This window comes from Nyctereutes procyonoides, unplaced genomic scaffold (genome assembly GCF_905146905.1).
Source record: "Nyctereutes procyonoides isolate TBG_1078 unplaced genomic scaffold, NYPRO_anot_genome, whole genome shotgun sequence".
NCBI classification, from domain to species: Eukaryota; Metazoa; Chordata; class Mammalia; order Carnivora; family Canidae; genus Nyctereutes; species Nyctereutes procyonoides.
The window spans coordinates 45,817,085-45,844,283 of record NW_026575024.1 but is presented as its reverse complement, the minus strand read 5'-3'; the positions used below and the strand labels follow the sequence as shown (position 1 = coordinate 45,844,283).

At 36.3% G+C, this 27,199-nt stretch overlaps 1 protein-coding gene across 1 annotated transcript in view; it reads right to left on the bottom strand.

Annotated features, from left to right (window-relative positions):
* The window catches only part of XRN2 (5'-3' exoribonuclease 2), a 93,964-nt gene that overhangs the window by 15,818 nt on the left and 50,947 nt on the right, over window positions 1-27,199 (bottom strand). Inside the window, exons 17-27 of the mRNA XM_055299885.1 lie at window positions 26,993-27,128; window positions 26,199-26,306; window positions 26,023-26,112; window positions 25,291-25,363; window positions 19,207-19,290; window positions 17,141-17,238; window positions 16,473-16,552; window positions 15,207-15,263; window positions 6,493-6,561; window positions 6,265-6,396; window positions 5,298-5,425 (exon numbers count right to left, since the gene is read on the bottom strand). Coding sequence (XP_055155860.1) covers window positions 5,298-5,425; window positions 6,265-6,396; window positions 6,493-6,561; window positions 15,207-15,263; window positions 16,473-16,552; window positions 17,141-17,238; window positions 19,207-19,290; window positions 25,291-25,363; window positions 26,023-26,112; window positions 26,199-26,306; window positions 26,993-27,128 — 1,055 coding nt within the window. The remainder of the gene's footprint in view (window positions 1-5,297; window positions 5,426-6,264; window positions 6,397-6,492; window positions 6,562-15,206; window positions 15,264-16,472; window positions 16,553-17,140; window positions 17,239-19,206; window positions 19,291-25,290; window positions 25,364-26,022; window positions 26,113-26,198; window positions 26,307-26,992; window positions 27,129-27,199) is intronic.

The window sequence follows — 27,199 nt, the reverse complement described above, 5'->3', positions numbered from 1 at the left end:
ACCCCTAGGAACAAAAGAAATGTAGGCAACACTTTCTAACTTTCCAGAATGTACAAAAGTTATAAGCTAATCTCTCATAGTATACAGATGAAAAATACCCCAAAATATACTGACACACAGAAAGTAGTTACATATAAAAAGGAATGCTATTATCACACTGAATGAGGCTTATTCCAGTAATGCCAGGTTGGTTTAACCACATAACAGTAGGAAAGAAAAACAAAACATTACCACCATCTAAACAGAGGAAAAGCATTTGATAAAATTCAATACCCACTAGAAACAAGGAACAGAAGGAAAGTTCCTCAGTACTTCTTATCTAAAAGAAAAAAAATAAAAAACTACATTTCTCCCTTAAGACTAGAAATGAAACAAGGATGTCCACCATCACCCTTTCTATCCAATTATACTAGAGGTCCTGATCAGTGCAATAAAGCAAAAAAATTTTTTTTAATTTTTTAAAAAAAGACAAAAGGCATTAGGCTTAGAAAGTCAATAAACAAAACTGTCACCATTTGCAGAGGACATGATTCTGTAGGCAAAAAATCCAGAAGAACACACAAACTTGCAGAATAAATGAATTTAGTAAGGTTGTTAGATAAAAACCAATATGTGAAAATCTATTTCTAATACAAGCAACAGGAAAATGACATTTAAAAGATTACTTAAAAACATCAACACCTATCAAATATCAATGAATATTTTTTACCTCAATTTTTTATTGTGATGGTTTCAAAACTTACAGAAAAGCTCTAAAAGAAGCATAAAGAATTCCCACATGCTCTTCACCCAGTCCCCAAATGTCGGCATAAACTTCTGTTCCTTACATGCCAATTAAAGTGAAAATATAAACCATCAAGTGGAAAAAGGAAAAGAAAAAGGTAATTTCAATAATAATAATAATAATAATCTCATAGCCAAAATATAAAAGAACCCCTAATAAAGCAAAAGAAGAAAGACAACCCAGTAGGAAAATGGACACAAGGTTTCAGGCACATCACAAAAAAATGTTCAAGGGCCAATAAACATGAAAAATCCTCAATTAAAGCATCAAGAAGATGCTAATTAAATGTCACTGGGAGCCGCTACTCATCCAGTAGAATGGCTAAAAGTGAAAAGAATGACAATACCAAGGGTTGGTGACAATGTGGAGCAACTGGACCTTCCCTGCACTGCTAAAGGCATGTATATTGGTATAAACTGAATGTAATTTAAGAAACGCGTCTGGCACTTCTATTCATGAAAAATGAACATGCACATGACCCTAGCCTTGCAATTCTACTACTGGTACATACCCATCAGAGATGTTTACTTATGTGCACTGAAAGACACATGAATTTCACCGCCGTACTACTCCAGAAGCCCCAAACTGGGAACCAATCCAAATAGAGAGAGAGAAATGATGACAGTCACCGATGAAACAGAAGTGTGTGAATGAACAAACTACTGCTTCAGCAATGATATGGATAAATCTCAGAAACAGAATATCAAACAAAAGAGGGCAAATTTTCAAAAGGGTCAACTGTGTAAGAATACATTAAACAAAAAAAAAAACAAAAACAAACAAACAAAGAATCCATTAAACAAACATATGAAACAAATCCACGACACTGAAGTCAGGAAAGTAATTACCTTTAATGGGTTGGAATGGCACCTGGGAAAGGACATAATGGGGGCGGGGGGGATTCTGGGAACTTGTAACTTTCTACTTCCTAATCAGAGTAGTGGTTACATGTGTGTGTTCATTTCATAAAAATTAATCGAATTGTATACTCATGACTCAAAATTTATTGTACGTTACATTTTAATAAAAAGTATATGTAAAAATACATGTATAATAATCTAATTTTCAAAAATTACGTCCAAGAATATAAAGAGACTACTGCTTTATTGCAGGACCATGGGATTACACATATTTAGGCTTTATTATCTGCCACATTTTATTTAATTAACATGTATTACGGTTAAAATCCATTTAAAATGTCACTAAAAATATGGAGGAAAAAGTCTTCCCACCCTTGTAATCAGTTTCCACTTATGCTCTCAGAATTTTGTACCAGTTATTCTAGGCTCAAAACCAAGTAACTTTTTGTGATGTACTTCAAACTCACTTTTTTCTCAGCCCCAAATTCCCCTCTGTAGGCTCAATTTAAACAGCACATTTTTGCTGATTTTTTTCCCATTAACCTTTTCATTTCTACCATCCCCATCCCCTTTGAAAAGATGTTAAATATAGTGTCCTAGCAAGAGTCCTCAGGTGGCTCAATGTTTTTACCCATCACCATGCAGAGGGCCATTTATTTCTTGCTCTATGTCAATCCCTACTTTACAAAACACATTTCCTATTATTTATTTTTTTATTTCATTTATTTACTTGAGAGAGAAAGAGAGAGAGAGAGAGCACGCGCACATATACACACCAGGAGGTACAGTAGGCAGAGGGAGAAGCAGGCTCCCTGCTGAGCAAGGAGCCTGATATGGGGATCCATCCCAGGACCCCAGGATCACGACCTGAGCCGAAGGTAGACGCTCAACAACTGAGCCACCTAGGTGCCCCAATTTCCTGTTTTTTAATGACATAATTAAAACAGAGACTCTACCTGGAAAAGATTCTAATTAAAGTTCCTCATAAGAGTTGTAACAATGGCAAATGAGTAGTTATTCAAGATAATAAAAAGGAGAGGTGACACCACAATTTGAAATAAAATGCACAGATGCTGATAAGAGTTGACTATTATAATGAAGACAAACTAAGAACTATAAAATTGCAGGCCTGGAAAGATAGGAAATTTTTTTACCACTGGCATGACCTTGATAAATAAAAGAACTTCCTGACTTCCTTCTTACTTAGTGCTGGAAACGGATCCTGCAGGATGGAAACGGCCTGAGAATGAAGCACTCAGATTTATATGAATGCCACACCGAGTGATTTTCTGTGAAGGCAGTCCATGGTTTTTACAGATCATCACATGGGTCTATGATTTCCCACAAGATCTAAGCAACATTTCCCAAAATGTGGTATGCATACCATGGGTAGTACATAAGATCGGTTTCTGGGGACTGTGACCAAGCCTTTTATCTTTAGTTATGTATTTACGTATATTTGAAAAAAATACAATAAGCACATCAAACTCATGTCATATACTTTTGATATAATTTTATATTTAAAATAAATCAATTTAAGTGGGGGAAAAAAAGATGATTTTTTTTTTTTTTTAAGATTTTACTTATTTATTCATGAGAGACACACAGAGAGAAAGAGGCAGAGACATAAACAGAGGGAGAAGCAGGCTCCATGCAGGGTGCCCGTTATGGGACTCGACCCCAGGTCTCCAGGATCACTCCCTGGGCTGAAGGCAGCGCTAAACTGCTGAGCCACCCGGGCTGCCCGGGGCGGGTGGGGGGGGGGGGTTAAAATGTTTTAAGTAAAGTAGCTATCTGGGGTGATAAACCCAGTGATTAGACCTTAAGAAACATGAAATGGAAGGAAGCTACATAATGAAGAACACATGTTTTCACCCTTACTACTCAAACCTCTTTCCAAATTTCTCAAACTTTAGGCAATCTGACAATCTCTTAAATGCCTCATAACCATCATCTTGAGAAATACTAGCTAAGGGACGCCTGGGTGGCTCAGCGGTTGAATGTCTGCCCAGGGTGTGATTCCAGGTCTGGGGATGAGTCCCACATAGGGCTCCCTGTGGGGAGCCTGCTTCTCCCTCTGCCTGTCTCTGCCTCTCACTGTGCCTACCGTGAATAAATAAATAAAATCTTTAAAAAAAAAAAAAAGAAAAAAGAAAAGAAAGAAATACTAGCTAAGCTAACCCACTGAGATTAAACGTGGCTCTAGCATTCTGCATCTCAATTTTTTTTTCCTATTTGGAAGCTGTGATACCATTATGGATAGAACTACATGGTAAAGAGCCCATAAAAAAGGAACTGCTAAGGAATGTACCAATAAACAGACGGCTTTAGAAATAAGCTATGGATATGCTTTTACATATACTAGTAAAATGTTAGGGCACAGAGAGTGCTTTCAAAGTGATTAGACTCTTCTGTTGCATGTGGCATGGCTTGATATGATATATATTATGATACATATGGAAATACTCAGAAATGTTATTTTCTAAATCTTGGGGGCAGGGGAAGAGCAGTTAAGTAAACTACTGTACCAAGCAGATCCTCATAAGGTCCATTCTGTACCCCTTCTGTGTTTCACTAAACAAGATAAAATAGCTGAACTTCATAGTTTTCATGGAGTCTTAACAATGTTCCACTCAATGTCATTAAGCCACACAGCAAAGCCACAGAGAGAGACAGAGACAGAGACATGGAGAGAGTACACTGAAAACAGAGGGCTCTGAGAGAGAACGAGACCTTCAGAACCCATTTCTTCCTGGGTATTATACCAGGAAAATCTGGGTGGTCTTCAGGTTAAAAAATGGGTTTGTCCCCTTTTATGAAGATAGTGCCGAAGGTGAAGAAAGAAGCCTCTGCCCCTCCCAAAGCCGAAGCCAAAGCAGGCTTTGAAAGCTAAGAAAGCAGTGCTGAAAGGCGTGCAGTCCCCCCCAAAAAAGAAGATCCCTACATCACCTACATTCCGACAACCCAAGATGCCGCGTCTCCAAAGGCAGCCCAAATATCCTTGAAAGAGTGCCCCAGGAGAAACAAGCTTGATCACTATGCCATCATCAAGTTCCCCCTGACTACTGAGTCAGCCATGAAGAAAATAGAATGAATAGAACTTGTGTTCGTCAAGGCCAATAAGCACCAGATCAAACAGGCTGTGAAGCAGCTCTATGACACTGATGTGGTCAAGGTCAACATCTTGATCAGATTGGGATCATCTAAACTGAGTCCAGCTGGCTATAAATCTAATATAAATTTTTTCACCATAAAAAAATGGGTTTGTAACTTAATTAGTATGAATACAGTAGTAGGTGCATAGCATAAATACCTCCCAACAATCTTCACATTAATCTGGTATTTCTCTGACAACTTCAACCTTGGTTTAAAAAGATTTCTCAGAGTGGCCTCTTCTGTTTTGTTAATTTAATTTACATGAAATATTTCAAACAATTAGAAAGAAACTTAGTAAAATAACCCTTAGATTTAACAAATGTTTAGCATCTTGCCATAGTCGCATCTCCCCTGCCATACTGTCATGGTTTGGTGGGGTAGTAATAGACAACCAGGAATGGAGAAGTAAAGGCTTATAGTTCTTCTAAATTATTATGTTTTTAAGTCCATTTAATATTTAATTCAGCATGTTAAATAATCAACTTGTAATAACTTACTTGACATAAGTTTTGGAATCTGGGCTTGTCCTCTCAGCAGCGGCCTGTATAAGTTTCCTTGATAAGCTGCAGGTGGTGGTGCAGCGTTGCCATAAACGCCAGCCCCTGAGCCTCTTGGCATAACATGGCTGTAAAAGGACCCCACCAACCAGAAAAAAATTTATAGATAAATCCATCACATCCAAACTGATATAAATTAATGCTAGTTGTCTCTTTACTACTAAATATGATTAAGATAATAACTTACAAGATTTTAATTAACAAAGTTCAAAACAGTACCAATGGTAATGGTGATAGCATGTTAGTCATACCAAAATTCTTAACTGATAATTATTTAAGTATTAATTACTTCATATAAAGGGTGAGCCTACCTTTTTTTTTTTTTTTTTTGTATATTTCAAGTTTTGCCCTCAAGGACCCATGCTGTGGCTACCACTATACATACTGCTCTATATCTTGCATTACTCTATATTTTTCATAGTCTTCATAATTATAGTATGTATCCCTATAGAGTACTTTACCATGGTGACATTTCATATTTTACTAAACCATTCTTCTCATTTAATTTGACTATTACTAATATAATGCACTCTAGATTTGGGCATGTAACTTTATGCTTCTCTAAAATTATTTTTTCAAGATAAATTCCAAGAAGTAGGAATTTGGATCAGAGTTACCAGCATGTACTGATCATATATTGTATATATGTTTTATTCCTCTGAAATATCTGTCAGTAAGATAGGAAAACCTTTTAGGAGAAAATAACAGAATTCTTAAGCAACACACAAACCAAAGAAACAGAAGTGAATTTTTTAAATGAAGAGCGTAAGAGTATCAAAGTCATTAAAATATTTGCCAAAGAATTGCATTTAGTGGTCTCTTAAGTATTTGTAGCATAAATACTGACAATGCTGATGAATGATTCAGAAAAAGCAAAATATACAAAAGATAGCAACCTACCACTCACCCTAAAGTCCTGAATGCAGCCTGATCCAAGTGGACAGGCCGCCGATCCCGATTAAAACCAAGTTGGGGCTTCCACTGCCGTCCATTGCTGGACTTTTCCCAGTCACTAGGTTTCAGTACTGGTGTTGGTTTTCTGACCATTTGAAAATACAATTAGTGTATTGGGATATGCATTGTTCATACAAAATAAAACTAGATAGTTCATATTTTATAGCTGCATTATTGTTACCTTGCTCCTGGAAGCATTACAGCTTTAAAAATGTAGTCTTCAGCAAACTGTGGGTCCTTAAAATTAATACTAGAAGAGAGCAACATATCATTTCATGACTTTATTATATGACCATGGCTTAACTATTATGTAAATTGAGTTACTTTTCATGTTTAAAAAGAGTAACCAAAATTCAGAAGTCTTCTCCAGAAATTATTTTATTTTTTTTTAATTTTTTAAAATTATTTATTTATTTTAGATTTTATTTCTTTATTATCATTCATGAGAGACACAGAATGAGAGAGAGAGAGAGAGAGAGGCAGAGGGAGAAGCAGGCTCCATGCAGGGAGCCCGACGTGGGACTCGATCCCGGGTCTCCAGGATAAGGCCCTGGGCCGAAGCCGGCACTAAACCCCTGAGCCACCCGGGCTGCCCAGAAATTATTTTAATCAATAGTTTTGCCAAATGACAAATCTTTTTTGTCAAACAGCTGCTAATCCGTAGTACACAGCCTTCATGTAACTTTCTCTGTGGGAAAAGTCATGCTCTAGCTAACTGTGGGTGATTAGAGAGAAGAACAGACACTGCCTCAAATCTTGAGAAATTACAACAGAATACTGGTGACAGGTGGAAGGGGTTTATAATAACAACAAAAAAAAAAAAAAAAAAAAGGAAGAAGAAGAAAAAAAACACCATTCATTTTATTTAGTGCAGGGCAAAGACTTACCCTAAGCATCTTAGGAAAAATTAGCTCTTGTTTCAAGAAAGAAAAGATGAAAACACCACTAGAAACAAAATCACAAAGTATACACAAATAATCCAGGAGAAAAAACATTAAATTTCCCAGTTGGAACCCTGTACTATACTCTCTTAATGTTTCTCTTTTATCAGGAACAGTCACAATTTGAAAACTACAGAAAGGCTTATTTTATAAGTCTTTAAACTTAGACTATATTAGCTGGGTCAAGCTTCCTTTCTGGTGGGATTTGTGTGTCCCGAAGGCTGGTAAGTATGTAAGTTTTCCTTTCAACCTAGCAAGGTCTCTTCTAGAACTTCACATCTATACTAGGTTATACCTAAGGATGCTCACAACAGTTGTATTTTTGCTGAAAAAAACTTAAGTGTATGAATAATAGTAGACTGGTCAAAGAAACTATGGTTTCCCTAAAAATGGAATCCTCAAGTGACATTTCAAAAAAATTTAGTAACCGAATACCTACTGACATGGGGAAAATACATATATACAACAGACTAGACATATATTCATCAAAAAGTTATCAGTGATACTGTTTCACTTCCTTTCCTTCTTTGTGCTTTTTAAATATTTTCTAAAATTCCTCCATGATTACAGTTGAAAACGGTTTCATATAAAATATATTTGACATTTTAGATAGCTTTTTTCTCTTCAAAAACTGTCACTTTAAATTATTAGGGCTTATTTTCATTGTGCTGGGATTTAACTGTATATTTTAAGTACACAAAAATAACTTCATTTATAATAAAAATGCTGAGCTCAAGAGCAGCTGAACAATACTTCATTTACTGAATTTATTCCTCTTACAACTCACTCTTCACTGGCAACCATCTTTATCTCAAATGTTCTCTGCTGGGAAAAGTGGCTAGGACAGTGTTACAGGTTTAAGAGGGTGACAGAGAAAATGGTAGTTAAGTATAGGGGATTGTTTGGGCCTTCCAGATACACAGTAAAGAGAAAAATCAGTAATAAAGCAAGACTTGCAACTTAGAACCTCTCAAAGCAGTTATTTTTTTGTCAGCAGGGCTTTTCAGCAGTTAATCAAACTTTAAGAGTTCTCACAGCATACATGGTCTCAGGGTGGGCAATGGGGTACAAATGCTGGCCAGGCATCAAGCCTGCCTCCCCTTCTGATAAAAGAAATAGGAAATACTTAATAACATTTTCGTAAGTAGAAGAGGCAACAACAAACGCAGAAAGATGCTGAGTCAGTATGTGTGTGCACGTTCCTTCCACACAAGTCTTTGTGAGTGTAGGATAAAAGCATGTGTGTATGGGGGAGAGGGAAGAGGATTCTCACCTGGGACCAAGGAAAACATCATCCAAGAGGCCATGATATGAAGTGGGACAGGACTGGTTATAGAATGGGAGAGGAAATAAATGTAACCAAGGCATAGAAAGGGGTTCCAGGACCAAGAAATAGCTCAGTTTAATTGGAGCAGCCTTCTCGATGGGGATCTGGGAGAGAAGCCATATACAAATGATCTGAGTGATTGCATCCTCAAATTCTCCCAAGAAGATCTATAATTAGTTCCATTCTTAAGGACACAGGAGCCAAACTCATGACCCTCAGGATCAAAATCTGAGCTGAGATCAAGAGTTAGTTGCTCAATCAAGTCACCCAGGTACCTCAAGTTCTCAAGCCTTAACTCCCAAGTGGGACCTTAGTGAGAAGAGCTAGACTGGAGCGAGCAAGTCCGTGAACAGAAGCAGGCAGTAAGACAGGCTGGTTGCACTAGGTTAATGTTGTAGAGGTCCTTTCTGACCACAATGTGAAGTTGCTTCAGGTAGTCAGTCAGTGAGGGAGTAAACTCGATCAAGGAAGCAATTCAAAAAGAACCTTCTGGCAGCAGTGTGTAAGAGAGCAGAGGGAGAGAATCAAAAGAAGATCATCAACACATCAACACAGTCTACGCAAGAGCCTTCTTTTTTTCTTTTTTTTTAAAGATTTTATTTATTTATTCATGAGAGACGCAGAGATAGAGGCAGAGACATAGGCAGTGGATGGAGAAGCAAGCTCCATGCAGGGTGCCCAATGTGGGACTCAATCCTGGGACTCTGGGACCATGCCCTGAGCTGAAGGCAGACGCTCAACTACTGAGCCACCCAGGTATCCCAAGAGCCTTCAATACATGCTGGAGGTGGGAATGCTGGGCAGGCAAATGAAATGGCAGGGCTAGAACTGGAATGAAGATCATATTCAGGTGAGGGCTTGGGATGAAAAAGTCATGTACAGAAAGACAGAAACTAAATGCAGGAAGTGGCCAAGCTAACAACTTCCCAGGCAAAAGAGCTTCACAGGGATAATCTCTCCTGAAGGACAATGGTTATAGTAAGAGATTTAATAAGACAGCTGAACCAGTGTTTGAGAAAACAAACCCATGTATTTATGAAATATGTGCAGTTTACTGTATGTCAATTGTTCCTCTATAATACTACTCTAAAAATTCCATCATTCAAGGCACCTGGGTGGTTTAGTGATTGAGCATCTGCCTTTGGCTCAGGTCGTTATCCCGGAGTCATGGGACTGAGTCCCACATCGGGCTCCCCATAGGGAGCCTGCTTCTCCCTCTGCCTGCGTTCTCTGCCTCTGTGTGTCTGTCATGAATAAATAAATAAAATCTTAAAAAAAAATTCCATCATTCATGCTCATATTCTAAAAGGAAAAAAATTCCAAGATAATAGGAAAAAAAATCTCCAAAATCTTCCCTATTTACCCTCCAAATCAAACTTAACAGAATGATCTATATACTTCACTAGGAGATGGAAAAAAGAGCATCTAAAAATAAGTTTGGAGATCACTACTGAAGGGATAAACAATACTATTTTTGATCTCAAAGATTAAAGCATTCTTTTCCCTTGGATCTTTAAGAACAATTTGAAGACTTACTCTCTTCTAAAAGGAGTTAAGCTTTCACTGACTTTTTTTTTTTTTAAGTAATTTGTTCCCACAAATATATAAGAACTCTTTTATTTTTAGAAATTAAAGAACAAGGGACACCTGGGTGGCTCAGTGGTTGAGTGTCTGCCTTCAGCTCAGGGAGTGATCCCGGGGTCCAGGACTGAGTCCCTCATTGGGCTCCTTGCGGGGAGCCTGCTTCTCCCTCTGCCTGTGTCTCTCATGAATAAACAAATAAAATCTTAAAAAAAAAAAAAAAGAAATTAAAGAACAAAAGAAGCTAAAGCACAACTCAACTGTACTTTTCCATTGTGAAACACCAGTCACAACCTAAACAAACTTCTCCAAAAACTGATACACATAAACCAGAGGGGAACCTATTAGTCAAAGTACCAAAGTAAAACTTTACTGAGATCCAAGCTTTTAAAGTTCCCTCATTTTTTCATTTATGTAAGTAATTAAAATTCTTATAGACAGAGGAACTAAAATAACAGAAATGTTATTATAATAAAATACACAAATAAAAATAATAGAAATAATAAAGGAGAAAAATGGATTACTCTTTGACAAATTTCCATCAAAAGAGTTTAACTGTAGAGAGTGGCAGGGGGAGGGAAAGTGGTACCATGAAGACAGAAGCACCTTCAAGGAGGAAATGAGCTAAAGAACAGCTTATACATTCAACTGGTGGCCCCATGGGGTGGGGTGGGGTGTGTGTGTGTGGGAGAGAGAGAGAACTGTGTTTAGATGTATACTGCTTTATGTAGCTTCACCGAACTCTATAAACACAAGTATTTTTCACCACTTCTTCCAGGTGGCACAGGGCTGACTCACCCAGCACAAGCTTCTATCCACCACACCAGCACACCCAGGAGTGGCCTAATAGATCCTTCCCTTGGTAGGGAACCTCTCCATGATTTTAATCACCTAATTGTCATCACAAACACATCAAGGACAAAATATAAAAATTGTAAACCTAAGCATGGTTGAAAATGTAACAAAACTGAGCAGTGCTTTTATCTGTATCACAAGTAGCACTTTAGACACCATTAGTAAGAAGAAAATACTACAGCAAAGTCTCAACCGAAAAGGAATGGAATGTACAACACCCCTTTCCAACTCAATTCACTTTAAGAATTATCCTTAGAAACACTATTTTAAGTACTAATACTATTTAAGAGTGTTAGTACACTTTACAAAGACAGCAGAAAACTCCAAATATCAAGTTACATATTTTTACCCTACCTTTTCCTTATATATTCCATAATTAATGCTAAATCGGCATACAAATGCAAACTGTCCTTGTAGGAAAAACTTCATGATTCATATACCTGATATTTTAAAGCACTTAAAGAGTTTATAGGACTTAAGATGTCTTTGCTGACATTCTATCAGAAGAGGTTAACCAGACAGTGGATATTAAGCCCTCCCAAGAGCTTTCACCATCAAGTCTGTGACTGTTCTTATTACACTTCCTCTAGACTTCTGATTTCAGGTTATCTGCTTGGCAACCACAAGTCTTACAAACACTGCAATAATGGTTACATTAAAAATTCACATTAAAAAAAAAAAAACAACCTCCTTACAGGGATAAAACATTCTACCCCTTGCCTGATTCATCCAAAGGTGAATATAAATAGAAAGTCTGACAAACACTTCTCTGAAGGAGTAAGGTCTCCTGGAAGACTTTGGCAAACACTGGGCTTAGACACCATGAACACCTGGGCTTTTACACAGGTTTAGAATTGTGCCAGGTGCTATGAGGGGGGAAAAAAACTTAATGCTACTGATGAAAATAACATATAAGAGTACATAAATTCTAGATTATCTTTCTAAAGAGAAGAAAAGCTATGAAAGATAGTCTACACAGGAAGGAGCATTTGAAACAATGGAAGGAAGGTAGAGAGGTCAATAGGATACTGATGAGAAAAGCTGGGTTGAATGAGGAGGTAGGTGTCCTTGAGGAACTGTGGGGATTCGGGCACAGAGCTTTGGCTCTGTCAAACCATGGTAGGCCTTGAAAAAACAAGGAAGTGTAATTATAATTCCACTGACACTCTAGAGCAAAAATTTCTGAGAAATGGTAGTGTTTAACAAAGATAAGCCCCATAGCATATGCCAGTAGACCGGTGGGAAGGTGAAATCAAATAAATTACCTGGGAGATCATTATAGTAATTCAGGAGAAGAAACTACAAAATGAAGAAAAAGAAAAAGAAACTACTAATAGGTACACTGGGAAGAGCCGGAAACAAAAAACAACTGGGAAAAAGAAAATCCAGAAGAGTCGTGTAGATCTAGGGATTAATGCAGAATGAGAAGCCAAAGTATATAATATGAAAGCAGAACGTAAGTTTGAGCAACTGGGAAAACAGGAGGGTCAGAGACAGAGAGGGGAGATGAACAAGAACTGGTAAGAACCACTGGACAGAGAAGTCTGGAACACTGAGTCCAAGGTAAAACAAAAGGGTGTGGGGGTCTACTCCTCTAGATGAATAGAAAATTGTGCCACTGCAGTGGGAAGACAACATCTCTTTAATTTTAAAATCATATGGGGTTTTATAGATTTAAAGCCTTAAAAAAAATATCTATCTATCTATCTATCTATCTATCTATCTATCTATCTATCTATCCACAAACAGGGGGAAGGGCAGAGGGGGAGAAAGAAGCAGACTCCCTGCTCAACAGGGAGCCTGACACAGGGCTTGATCCCAGGACCCTAAGATCATGGCCTAAGCTGAAGGCAGACACTTAACCAACTGAGCCATCCAGGTGCTCCTATATTTAAAGTCAACAAAAAGTCAGTCTACTGATATTATATCTAAGCAAAATTACAATAGTGAAGAGCAGGATTAGGAAAATTAAGGAAGATAGTTCTGTTCTATTCAAAATTAAGTTACTAATACGTTGACTTATGGAATCAGAATTAAAAAGAAAAGATCTCCTGGGTCACAGCTGACCAAACTTCGCCAAGAGTCCTTCTAGGAACTTAAACACTTCAATAACCTCTATCATATGCTTTTTTTTAACACTACAGGTTAAAGATTTATGTGATGGGAAAAACCCACCTAAACCCAAGCTGAAGAAACAACTTCTCAAATATGGGATGGAATACCAGATGCATCCAAACAGACAAGGGAAAAAATGCCAGTAGTCAAAATAGTAGTAACAAGCAATTGGCACCAGGGCCTGCATTCTCAAATTTTCATTTATAAAACAAACACAACACTGAGATGAACAATAAGCCCCCAAACAAACATAAACACACAAAAATTGCACTAAACTGGATCAACCTGATAAAGTTGATCCCTCAGAAGAAAATTAGCTCATAAGGTAAAAGTTAAAATGGTCTTTCACAAATCTCTAAAGAATTAAGGCAAATCAATTTTATTGTGAGGTTATTTTCAACACATACTGACTATGTACCTAGATCTGGGATTTGTCTTATAAACTTAGTAATTTTATGAACACAGTGGATATCAAATCACACCAAAGGCCTCTTCAGGATCAGAAGCAGCCAACTAACAGTAACACCACCATACAAACAGAAAGAAGCTAGAGAATTTGTCAATTTTGTAATTCCTCCCTTGGATAAGTCTCTCTATCCTAATCAGGAAGTTAAGTAGAATTAACTACTTCTAGAGGGCTGGGCAGAAAGGCCTCTGAAAACATGCAGAAAAACTGCATGTGACAAGCACAAACAAGCATATGACAATCCAAAGACAGAATCAATGGGATTAACTAGCCTAAAGCACCACTGCAAGGCAGAGACCACAAGGGTCAATAGTGTCCTCACTGGATCTGCCCAAACCAGAATGTGATGAGCCCAAGAGCTTGGCTCACCATTCTTACCCACCCTTAACAGAAGAGTTCAAAGAAAAAGAACCAGAACAAATTATGTGTAAAGATGATTTACGGGATGCCTGGGTGGCTCAGCAATTGAGTGCCTGCCTTCAGCCCAGGGTGTGATCCCAGTTCCGGGATCAAGTCCCATATCGGGCTCCCTGCAAGAAGCCTGCCTCTCCCTCTGCCCATGTCTATGCCTCTCTTTCCCTCTGTCTCTCATGAATAAATAAAAATAAAATCTTTTTTTAAAAAAATATGATTTAAAAATGTGTGTTAAGATAAATAAAAGTAATCTAGAAATATTTTTCCTAATTCACCACAGTTTTCTTTAAATAAAAGCCTTTCTAAAGTGGCAGCTGCTATCTGAATCTATTAAGGAGAGGAAAATTAACATGCTTACACTTTACACAAAAGATCTAAATAAAATCTAAAACACTTCCCAAGAGAAGAGAAATAGTAAGTATGACTGGGAAAGGAGGATTTAGGAACAGTCTAAAAGGCAAGCAGGCTTTTACAAAATCCTTGAATTACTAGGATCTGTTTGTCTTAGTCCTGCCTAAAACTTAGTCTTGTCTAAGAAAACGGTAACATAAACCCTGTCGTTGAGATTAGTGATTACATGCAAGAATTAGGCAAATGAGTACTGTGTTCTAAACAATTATATTTACATATAGAAAATGCTGTCATCAGGCAAGAAATGAAATATAAGTACATCTTCCAGGTAGCAGAAATTAGCCCTGTATATAGTTTATAATAATCGTTGGTAAACATTTCTACAAATTCCTTTCTATCTCAACCAAAATTACAATATGTAACAGTTTTGTTTTTAAACTCTGCAGGGCCACACCTGTTAAGTATAATTACAATCATCTGTTATAACACAGATTATTATAAGCTGTGTGGGCCACTGGGGTAAAGAGGTCTGTTTGCTCCTACACAGTAAACTACTCCTAGGAACTCCTACTTTCTACCTCCCACTCTCCTAATCCGGCAAGAATCAGATGTTGTCAGGGGAAACCAGAAAGCAGAGAAGCAAGCTTGTTAAATCAGTAACCTTAACAATATACATAATTTAAAGTCAAGAGGCTCTGTTCTGAGGTCTGCAACACAGGGACTCTCCAATCTCAAAGCCCTGGTGGAATAATGGCTGCCATTTCCTTGTGATTCAGAGATCTTAAACTTATTTGCAAGTTCAGAGCTGTGTTTTGGTCCAACGGCATGAATTTTGAAAGATTTACCTGATTGCAGCGTTTTGTGTCAGATCTCGTAACATGGGGACAGGAGAACATACTATTCTAAAGGGAAAGAAGAGAGTAAGTTGTAACCTTTTGGATAAGTGGAATTAAAATGTTGCTTTAGGAAAGAGAAATCATTAAAATGTACCAACAAAAATGACATAACCAATTATATCTTTAAAAAAAGATCCTGTCTTTTAAAAAAAAAAAAAATCCTGTTCCTTGTTAACAAGGAATAATAGAAAACTATTATTGGCAAATAGCTCATGTCAGAATTTGTAAAGGATACAAACAAACCAAAAAGGTGCCCAGGGGGAACAAATAACAGAAGAATAAAACAGGTACTTTATAAATGAGGAAAATCAAATGGTCAATAAATATACCATATGGCATTCAATTTCACTAGTAATCAGAGAAATGCAACTGAAAGCCACAAGGTGCCAATAAACACCCATTAAATTGACAAAAATTAAGGTCATGACAATTCCAAGGGCTTGCAAGAATGTAAAGCAACAAGATCTCTCACAAACTGCCAGAGAATTACAAAATAGCGTCACTGCTTTGGAAAACCACCCAATATTATCTAGAAAAGAGAAGATACAATTGACTAGCAATTCCCAAACTCTGATCTCAGAACCCATTTAAAACAGTCCTAAAAAGCAAGGACTTCAAAGAGCTCCTGGTTACACCGGTTATGTCTATCAATATTTACTTATTAAAAATTAAAACTAAGAAATTTCTGAAATACTAATTTAAAGATAACAATAAACCTATGACATGTTAACATTAAATAGCATTTTTTATGAAAAACTTTTACAAAGCAAAAAAAAAGAGAAGTGTCTTTGTCTTACATTTTTGAAAATTTCTTTAATATCTGGCTTAATATCTATCTTAATAGCTGGATTCTCTTATCTGCTTCTGATTCAATCTCTTGAGATAGCTATCACACTACATTCAGCTTCTGGAAAACTCCACTGTACACTCAAGAGAGAAAGAGAATGAGAAAAGCAAATAATATAATAGCATCTTAGTATTATTATGAAAATAGTTTTGACCTCATGGATCTCCTGTAAGGGCTTTAGGGACCCCCAGGGCCCCCTGTACATACACGGGCTGAAGAGCTAGGCTCTGACCCCAAGTCTTTTTTATAGTCTAGCAGGTTGTTTTGTTTTCTCACTATTACCAGAAAATAAAACATTTAGGCAACCAGGAAAAAATGCTAGCTAAACTTCCTCCCAACCACCCCAATGTGCATAAATGAATGCTTACTGATCTGGAAGAACAGCTTCTTCATCCAACGAAAACTTCCCTTGAATCCCATGACATAGTTCAGGTGGTACATCCATTGGCTGCGGAAAAATGCATTCCTTATCATATACCCAAAAGAATGGAAAGCAGTAACTCACATATATACCTATATACCAATGCTCAAAGTAGCATAATTCTTAAAAGCCAGGAGGAGGAAACAACCCAGGTTTCTATCAAGAGATGAATGGATAAAGAAAAGGCCATAAATGGAATGACGTCCTGATGCATGCTAAAACATGGATGAACCTTGAAAACCTTATGCTAAGTAAAATACATCAGACGTAAAAGGACAAATACTATAGGATTCCACTTACAAAGAACAAGTAAATTCTTACAGACAGAAAGTGGAAGACAGATTACCAGAAATAAGGGGAAAGAAGAATGGAGATGTGTTAAGGGATATCCAGTTTCTGTTTGAGAAGTAGTAAGTTCTGAAAGTGGATAGCAGTGATGGCTACACAACCCTGTACATAGACCTAATGCCACAAAATTTTATACTTTTTAAATGATTTTTAAAGATTAAAACAGTGTATCTGTTTCTATTTTATCAAAACTTAACCAATGTATTTCTGATGAATTAACCAAGTAATCACACTAAAAGCACTTCATTATGGAAAAAGAGATCATACCTCCGTGGAACCTGTCTGGTAGAGTTCTAAAATGAAGTCGTGAAGTGGGTGATGTTTCCCCACAAATAAGACGTCACCTCCAAGACTGTTTCTTTTAGCTGGGAGGAAAATAAGGAAAGAATAAAGATCAAACAATTGTATCTCCAAGAGCAACTTTTACGAGAATAAAATAAGAAACATCTAAATTTTAAAAACTTAAATATAAGACTTATAAAAATAATTTAAAAGTAATAGACCTAAATGTGAGGTCTCCATTGAAGAAAATCAAGTTTGACAATAAGGTCTCAAAGATCAATATCTATCAGAAAAAACTGTCACTAAAAAGATATCTGAATATATATAGTATTATAAGATAAGGGACAAAGTAATTTATACAGAACTATATAACCATTTCCTGAGAAAACCCAAACTAATTATACAATCTGATAATAAAGACTATTCAAGGATGGCTGACAGAGAAATAACTTCTATACAGGCTTATTATACTGGTGTTAAATAAATTTTCCAAAGAGTCTAGCTTTGTAATTTCCCTATACTTTTGACTGTATTTTATTTTATTTTTTTTTCACCATATCACTATTTTTAATGTTCAATGTTTATAATATGAAGGCTGGGCTTTCTCCCCAACTCAAGTTTATAAATTTTCGATTGGCTTGTGAGGCCAATAGGGATACTTCTTCTTGTCTAATTAGGTTTCTGGGAAGACTTCATTCAAGTCCTCAACAGTCATCTGATCAAATGGAATTGTTCTTCATCTTCTCCAGCTGTTTTTCATATTCTTTAATCCTGGCCTTTGGGAGAGACAAAAACTCAGCACAGCTTTTCACATCTTCTTTTTCTTCAGCACCCACCTAGACAGTGTATTTATCCTCTGCCACAGGAACCTTCAGGGCATTAAACTTCTTCTCAAAGTCAAGCCAGCCTTTGCCACATTGGCCTTGTAGTAAGCCCAGTCAATAGCAGGTGGTTTCTCAGTAAGAGTAGCCAACCTGGAGGTAAGCATCTCATTCCAGGATTTCAGGGAGTTGGCAATGGCCTTCTGGCTTCGGGGTATGATCTCCCCAAAAGCTACCCAGTCAATGGTTTTTAGAGCAAGTTTTCATCCAGCCATCTTGAGATCCTTCAGCAGCCCCGGCGGCCCACCTTAACTGTATTTTAAATGCCACTTTTTGTACAAAATAACATTCAGATTAGCAATCTATGAGTGAATGCCTTTTTTCAACATAACTTTTTAAACAAAGTTATTGTTATTTAGAAGAGATGAAGGGAAGAAGGGAGATGAAGGAAAATAATACACTCCCAGCATGGAAAAATATTTCCGTGTGTGCAGGTCATATAAGAATCAAAAAGTTAAGGGGCACCTGAGTGGCTCAGTTAGTTAAATGGCTGACTCTAGATTTTGGCGCAGGTCTCAATCTCAGGGTTCTGGGACTGAGCCCCATGTCAGGCTCTGCACTCAGGGTGGAGTCTGCTTGAGGATTCTCTTTCTCCCTCCTCCCCTTGCTCCCCTCATATATGCTTGCGCTTTCTCTCGAAAAGAAGTAAATCTTTAAAAAATAATAAAATAAAAAAAGAATCAAAGTCAAAGGACATTCTTCAAGTCGTCTTTTTTTTTTTTTTTTAAGTAGGCCCCATGCCCAACATGGAGCCCAATAAGGGACTTGAACTCATGATGATGAGACCAAGAGTCAGACACTTAACAGAATGAGCCATCCAGGCACCCCTTGAAGTGTTTTTTTTGTTTTTGTTTTTTAAGATTTTATGTATATATTTGAGAAAGAGAAAGACTGAGAGAGGGAGAAGCAGGCTGTCTCCTCAGCAGGGAGCCTGGTGCAGGACTCGATCCCAGGACACCAGGATCATGCCCCAAGCCAAAGGCAGATGCTCAACCACTGAGCCACCCAGGTGTCCCTTATGGATAATACGTTTTTGACTTGGTTTTTAAAGAAGTAATTACCAATGGTTTATGCCCCTTGTGTGAAATTTGACAAACAGAAAGTGTCTAATTCCATAGGGAAGTGTAAAGTCGTACAATACAGATGTTGAGACCAAGTGGTAGTTCTTACTCTCTTCTGGAGTGAGGTCTGGGTACACCTCTTCTAGAGCAGCTCGCAGCCTTCGCTCATCCACAAAAGGCAACAGAGCAACACCTGGGAAAGAAATGCACACCAACACTCAACTATTAGGATAACCCAAATTCTGCTTATTATTGGTCCAAATAAACATTTCCAGTAGAATATCCCTGTTGATGTAAAAACACTTTGGAATTGAACCTATTTATTCAAATCTCAGATGCAAATACTTTCTGTATGGTCAGAAAAGAAAAAAGTTTTATATATCTTCCATCCTTAAAATGGCACATATGAAAAAAACTATGTTTGCATGATGACAAAATTTTTAAATTAAATGAACAAGTGGCCACCTGGACACCAGTCTATGTTCTCACGCCTTACTTAAGAGGATACCCTTAGGCAAGCCAGTTAATGTGGCAAGAGCTTGAGTTTGTCCTTGCATCTTTCTAGGACTTCAACTAAAATATTCAGAAAGTCCTTTCATTGTGAATAAACACATGAAATGTCTTCCAACTCTAAAACCGCATAGTACTGCTAACATTTTAAAACCTAATAACTGATTTAGATACAAAACATTTTTTATAGACTGACTTATAAAACTTTGGGGCAGTGGGCAGAATTGCAGTTGTTCATATTCAGGCTGAATACCGTCCTATAGAATGTGCTGGAATTAATAAGGTAATTGTTTTATTTCAACCTCCATCCATAATTTTCAAAGCAGCACACCAGTAATATAGTATCTATTATCAGAAAAATATACAAAGTTATTGAACCATATATATATGTTATGCCACATACAGTATAGTCTTTAACAAAATAAAAAATGTAAAATAGCAAAGAGAAATGCTAAATAGAGCTAAATAATTTTGAAACTATTGTCAGTCAAAACTGCCATACTTGTGAGTGTTCTCTTTAAAATCATGAGAAATTAAAGGTTCCCAAAGTTGTCATTAATTATTTAGCTACCATATTTTCAAAGTTTATTAGCAACACAATTTCATTACCTAGAAGGCAAGTATGTATTTTTTAAAGTTAAAAAGAAACTAAGTTCTAGTGTGAATTTTGAAGGGCCTGAAAAGTGATTTCAGGAATATTAACATCTATAACCTGAGCTGATAGGTGAAATAGCTATTTCATCTACTGGTAAACATTTACATGGGAAAAATGTAGGGAGTTGTTCAAGTTTTGTTTAGTCACACACTTAAGAGCTACACAAATTATCAGAAAGACTCTTCTACAATATCAACTCCAAAAGCCAGCTCCAACTGGTAAGCAATTTGCAGTGCTGATGACAGCAATAAGGTTACTAAACAACAAATCAGCCCTACCGGCCAGGAAAGAAATGCCTTATACTCATATGTGATACAGTTAGCGCATGAGTGAGCTGATAGTAAAGACATTAGCAGCCAATTTCTCCTGAGTACTTATTTATTATGTTACATTCATTCACTCATTCAATCCTCTCAACAACACAAGTAACCCAAGTAGTGGTAACACTTAGGTAAACATAGTGGTCACACTCTCTGGGTTCAGATCTTAGTTCTGCCACCGTGTGACTGATCAAATGACTTAAAATTCTCTGTTCATATATAAAATACATACCATTTGAAATGAGTATGCTATATTCCTCTTACGCATGTTATATAAATATTATAAAAACACAACAATGCAAGTGTTTAATAAATACTGAAAAAATACCCAGATATATTTTATCTTCTATCATTTTAAGATACATTCAACTTAGGTAAGAACTTAAGCATTACATTACTTTCAGTAAGTTTAAAAAAAAAAACATATAGAGGAGTAACTCTAACCCCTCAGACTACTAAATTTTACCTCAAAAAAGTTGTGTTCTTGCTACAGTCTAATAAATAAGAATACTTACATAAAATATAAAAACATTAAAGGTCTGAGCTTCAATTCATCCTAAACTTCATTTGGAATCTCAAGGGACCCCAACTAGCCAAAACAACCCTCAAGAAAAAAAATAAATTTGGAGGACTCTCATCACTTGACTGTAAAACTTACTAATGCTACAGTTAAAGCAGTTTGGTACTGACATAAAGACAGCCATATTGGGCAATGGAATATAGAGTCCATAAATAAGCCCTCAGATATACAGTCAAATGACTCTTAATAAGGGTGCCAAGAACAATCCAATGGGGAAAGAACAGTCTTTTCAACAAATGGTGCTGGGAAAATGGATATTCATACCAAAAGAATGAAGCTGGAACCTAACCTCATATGCCCTATACAAAAATTTAACTAAAATGGACCAAAGACCTAAATGTTAAGAGCTAAAACTATAAAACTCTTAAAAGAAAACAGAGAGGAAGCTTCATAACACTGGATTTGGCAATGACTTCCTGCATATGACCCCAAAAACACATGCAATGACAGAATAGTCCAACAAAAATTGAACTTCCATCATAATTAAAAACTTATGTGCATCAAAGGACACTATCATACAAAATAGAAAGACAATCTCAAAATGGAAGAAAATAAACCCAATTCAAAAATAGGCAAAAAATCTGAATAGACATTTTGCCAAAATTAGAAATAGCCAATAAGCACATGAAAAAATGCTTAACATCACCAATCATTGAGGAAATACAAATCAAAAGCACAGTGAGATACTGCTTCATACCCATTAGGATGGCTACTATCAAAAAGCAGGAAATAGGCACATATAAATGGAAAAGATATTACACGCTTATGAATTGGAAGACTACTGTTAAAATGTCCATACTATCCTAAGCAATCTATAGATTCAATGCAATCCCTATCAAAATACCTTACTGGCATTTTCCACACAACTAGAACAAGGAATTCTAAAATTTGTATGGAACCACAAAAGACACCAAATACCCACAGCAATCTTGAGAAAGAACAAAGTGGAAGGTATCCCATTCCCTGATTTCAAACCATACTATCCATAACTATGGTACAAACAAAACAGTATGGTACTGACATGAAAACAGACATATAGATCAATGAATAAAACAACCCAGAAAAAACTCACATAGGGTCAGTTAATCTATGACAAAGGAGGAAAGAAAATGCAAAGGGAAAAGACAGTCTTTTCAATAAATGGTGTGGAGAAAACCAGAAAGCTACATTTAGGAGAGTAAAACCAGACCCTAGACCACCTTCTTGCACCATATAAACAAACTCAAAATGAATTAAAGACTTGAATGTAAGACCTGAAACTATAAAACTACTAGAAGAAGCTACAGGCAGTAAGCTCTTTGACATCAGCCTCAGCAATATCTTTTTGGATCAGTCTCTTCAGGCAAGGACAACAAAAGCTAAAATAAACAAAAGGGACTATTTCAGACTAAAAAGCTTTTGTTTAGCAAAAGAAACATCAACAACATGAAAAGGCGGGATCCCTGGGTGGCGCAGCGGTTTGGCACCTGCCTTTGGCCCAGGGCGCGATCCTGGAGACCCGGGATCGAATCCCATGTCGGGCTCCCGGTGCATGGAGCCTGCTTCTCCCTCTGCCTATGTCTCTGCCCCTCTCTCTCTGTGACTATCATAAATAAATAAAAATTAAAAAAAAAATGAAAAGGCAACCTACTGAGTGGGAGATATTAGCAAATCATACATTCAATAAGGGGTTGATATTCCAAATATATAAAGAATTTACATAACTTAATATAAAAAAATCCAATTAAAAAACAGGCAGAGGATTTGTACAAACATTTTTCAAAAGAATACATATAGCCAAGAAACACATGAAAAGGTGCTCAACATCAATAATTATCAGGGAAATGCAAATCAAAATCACAATGAGTTATCACCTCACATCTTTAAGATTGGCTATTATCAAAAAGACAAAAACAAACAAGTGTTTGTGAGGATGTGGTGCAAGGGGAACCTTCATACACAATGGTGCAGCCACGATGGGATACAGTGTGGAGGTTCTCAAAATGTTAAAAATAGCAATACCATACAATACAGCAATTCCACTTCTGGGTATTTATCCAAAGAAACAGAAACACCAATCTGAAGAGATAAATAAATACACCCTTATGTTCCCTGCAGCATTACTTACAATAGTCAAGATACAGAACCAATCCAAGTGTCCATCGACAGACAAATGGATAAAGATATGGTGTACATCTACAATGAAATACTATTCAGCCATAATAAAAGAACAAAAGCTTACCATTTCCAATATCAATGAACTTATAGGGTATTACACTAAGCGAAACAAGTCCTGACAAAGACAAATACCATGATTTCACTTATATCTGGAATCTAAAAAAACAAATGAACAAACAAAATAAAACAGGAACAGACTCAGATTCAGGAAACAAACTGTTGGTTACCAGAGGGGGGAAGAGGTTGAGGAGACAGGTAAACTAGGTGAAGGAGATTGAGAGATACAAACTTCTAGTTATAAAATAAGTCCATCAGGAGGATGTAATATACAGTGTAGGCAATATAGCCAAAAATACTATATAGTAATTTTGTATGGTAATAGATGGTAATTAAGACTTATCACAGCAATCATTTCATAACCTATAAAAATATCAAATCACCATGATGTACACCTGAAATAGGATATTGTATGTCAATTATACTTCAACTAAAAATACATAAAAGCCATTTACTGAATAAAAAAAGAAAATAACATGTTGGCAAGGATGTGAAGAAACTAATGAATGTGCATTGATTGCCTCACTTTTCCTCTGGATGATTTATACTACAATGATATTTACAGAAAGCAAGACATCTGCATGTTTATATATTTACTCATTTATTTAACACTTACAAAAATATACTTGATTATGTACTTCTATTTTTACTTTACTGCTTCTTAGCCTCCTCTCCCTCTAATCAAAATATCCTCCACAAAGCACCTTAAAAACAATCTAAGACTTTAATCCATTCACATATAACAAACTATGACCACAGAGCACGACACCTGCTAACCTCAATCAGGGGACTGCATTTCCCATTATCATTCCACTAAAGTAATATGAAATTTCTTTTACTATAAACCAAAAGTCAACCCTAAATTTCATAAAGTGATTTTCAATTTGCAGATTATTATTTATCCCTCTCTGCCTCACAATTCTCTGAGTCATGTTACTGGTCATTTGGACCACAGGAACTAACCAAGGAAAAGGTAAAAACATGGTTTTATCAAATGTGATTATCTTAGAAAAATATACAGTGGAAGAAAAGGTTAAAGTGATTTGCTGAAAGGAGCTTTAGCATGAAACAACAGTTGACATACTGTGTGTGAGATTTCTTTATTGTGTTTTATATCCAGTCATCATCACACATTTGCTGAGTGGTAAACAGCACATTAAATTTAGTACTGATTTAAAATTGACATTCTTACAAAAGCGGTAAACAGAAGGAATGAGAAAGTAACAGCTGAATAAATAAATAAGAAATAAACTTTAATGATTCCTGTCAAGTATTTAAAACTAAATTTCTAATACATTTTTCATTTTCAAATTCCCATGGAGTATAAGTGAACCTCCACATTATGCAATCATGTTTCTGCATTTCTCAGCAACCATAAAAGGTGTCAATGAGTTACTAACTGGAAGGAGCAAGCCCAAGACTCATTAATTAATCAAAAGACAAAGAGACAAAAGACAGAATAATCAATCTATTTCAACCCAATTTACTATTCATCAGAATGTTACTATAAAATTACTAATTAATGTCAGGATGGATAGAAAAAAAATCAAATTTTGACATGTAATTCCTTTTTTTTTTTTTTTTTTTTTTTAAACATATCATCATTTTTTTTTTTTTTAATTTTTATTTATTTATGATAGTCACACAGAGAGAGAGAGGCAGAGACACAGGCAGAGTGAGAAGCAGGCTCCATGCACCGGGAGCCCGATGTGGGACTCGATCCCGGGTCTCCAGGATCGCGCCCTGGGCCAAAGGCAGGCGCCAAACCGCTGCGCCACCCAGGGATCCCGACATGTAATTCCTAAAATATTTATCTTTTACAGAAATTCTTTCATTCCATAAATCATGTTTGCTTAAAGTTTACCAAAAAGAGGAAATTATTTTAAACAAAAAGTAATAATGTCTAAATTTTACCTTGCCATGCATATTTCTTCCCATTCAAATCAATAGCAAAATCTTCAGGGTAGAAGTCAATTATACTAGAATCCTGTATCAGGGAGAAAAGTAAACATTCAAAACAAAAGTCACACATGTCTGAGTTTTAAAGAATTTGATGTATCTTTCATTCATGTCATCAGGCCTGATGAGAAAATAAGGTTTTATTCCTTTAAAAAAATGTTATTAAGATATCAGGTCATTAATCCCAGTGGTAAAACAAAATTAATTTTATTTTTTAAAAAATGGGGGGGGGAGGCATTATTAGAAGGAATTTTAGAACTGACAACTCTGTACCCTAGACAATCAATGCAGAGTTTACAGATTCTAATAATTCCTACTTCCTGCCTGGTCTCCCCCCTTCCTTTGTGGCACACAAAACAACCAGAGAGATGATTTTAGATAGGTCAGTCTGAACTCAGGTAGCCACCACACATGGCTAGAACAAATAAAAATAATGATTTACAGTTTGAGAACAAAGTAACTGTTCTAAGAATTCTCCCAAACATAAATTAATTTTATTGACTGGGTAGGGTTCTGACAGCCAAGTGAAAGGTGGGGTGGGGGGAATATACAGAAGAATTCAATACTTTTACTCTGGTTTTGGACTTCACTAGCTTAACTATGAGATGCAAAAGCAACTGACTAATCTTAGTGAAATGTATGACCAAAACCCAGTTACCACTACACTCAAAATACTAAGACACTAACGGGATCACTCATGAGCTTCCGCCATGATGGAGGTAGAAAGTTACCACTCGCAGCTGGAAAAACTCCCATAAGTTGTTCCAATGGTTTAAACTGCAAGAAAGAAAAAAAAAGCTTAAGATGCAATTTTTATCTAAGTCAAAATTCTATGAATTTTATGACTATATAATTAAGCTTACTGGTTTGGTGCCCTTCTCAAAATCAGATGGCATGTCTGCAATACCTTCAAAGTCTGAAGCAAATGGTGCATAATGGAATGGGTAATACCACTTCCAGGAAGCACAGCCCTACAATCATTAGAAACAAACAAACAACAATAATAAAAATCTATGTTCAAGATGGACACTAAGGCAAACAAAAATTAGAATTTTAGTCTACAATATTCCACTTATAAAACACATGATTTTCAGTGTATATTCCAGATTATTTTTCCCATGAGTCTTAACAGTTGTTTTAACTGAACTTTTACTTTATATAAGATTTAAAGTATTTATTAAAAAAAAGATTTAAAGTATTTAAAAACTATTGCAAAGAGTCTTTAATAATCAGTAATTAATACCAAACTCTCTGTTTACAAACACAATTTTGTGAAGTTTTTTACCCTTAAAATGTGCTTGGTTAACATTTCTTTCCTGCCATCATCAAAATAAGAGCAGTGGTAGCTGTGATATTACTTATTTTTTACTTCCAATTCAAAAACCACTATACTTTTAATTATGTTAAAGACCAAGTATACTCAACTACACTACTTGATGCTGAATGCACAACAAAAATTATCTTTGTTTATCTATTAACACTTGAGAAGCTTCAAAGGCTTTACAGACAAATATTATTTAAGGTAATGAATTTCTATGCAGGAAGCTTGAAAAATATGAGTCTGGATTTAATTTTATAATATAACTCAATAATACACACAGAAATTATGATCTTCCTAGAATGATTAGCTTCGTTTAGAGGAAAATATTCTTTGTACCTGGTAATAGTATCGAAGGACCCAGCAGAGCCCCTCAACATAAGACTGTACAACCTTACGACGGAATTTCTCATCAGCTGCATCAACATCAAATTTGTTCTTGTAGTACCGCTGCTTCCAACCAGCTTCCCATAGCCTAAAACCCAGGCAAAGCCGGTTAACAATGAATTAATACTTTCCATAACTGTCCACTGGCTTATCACCCAA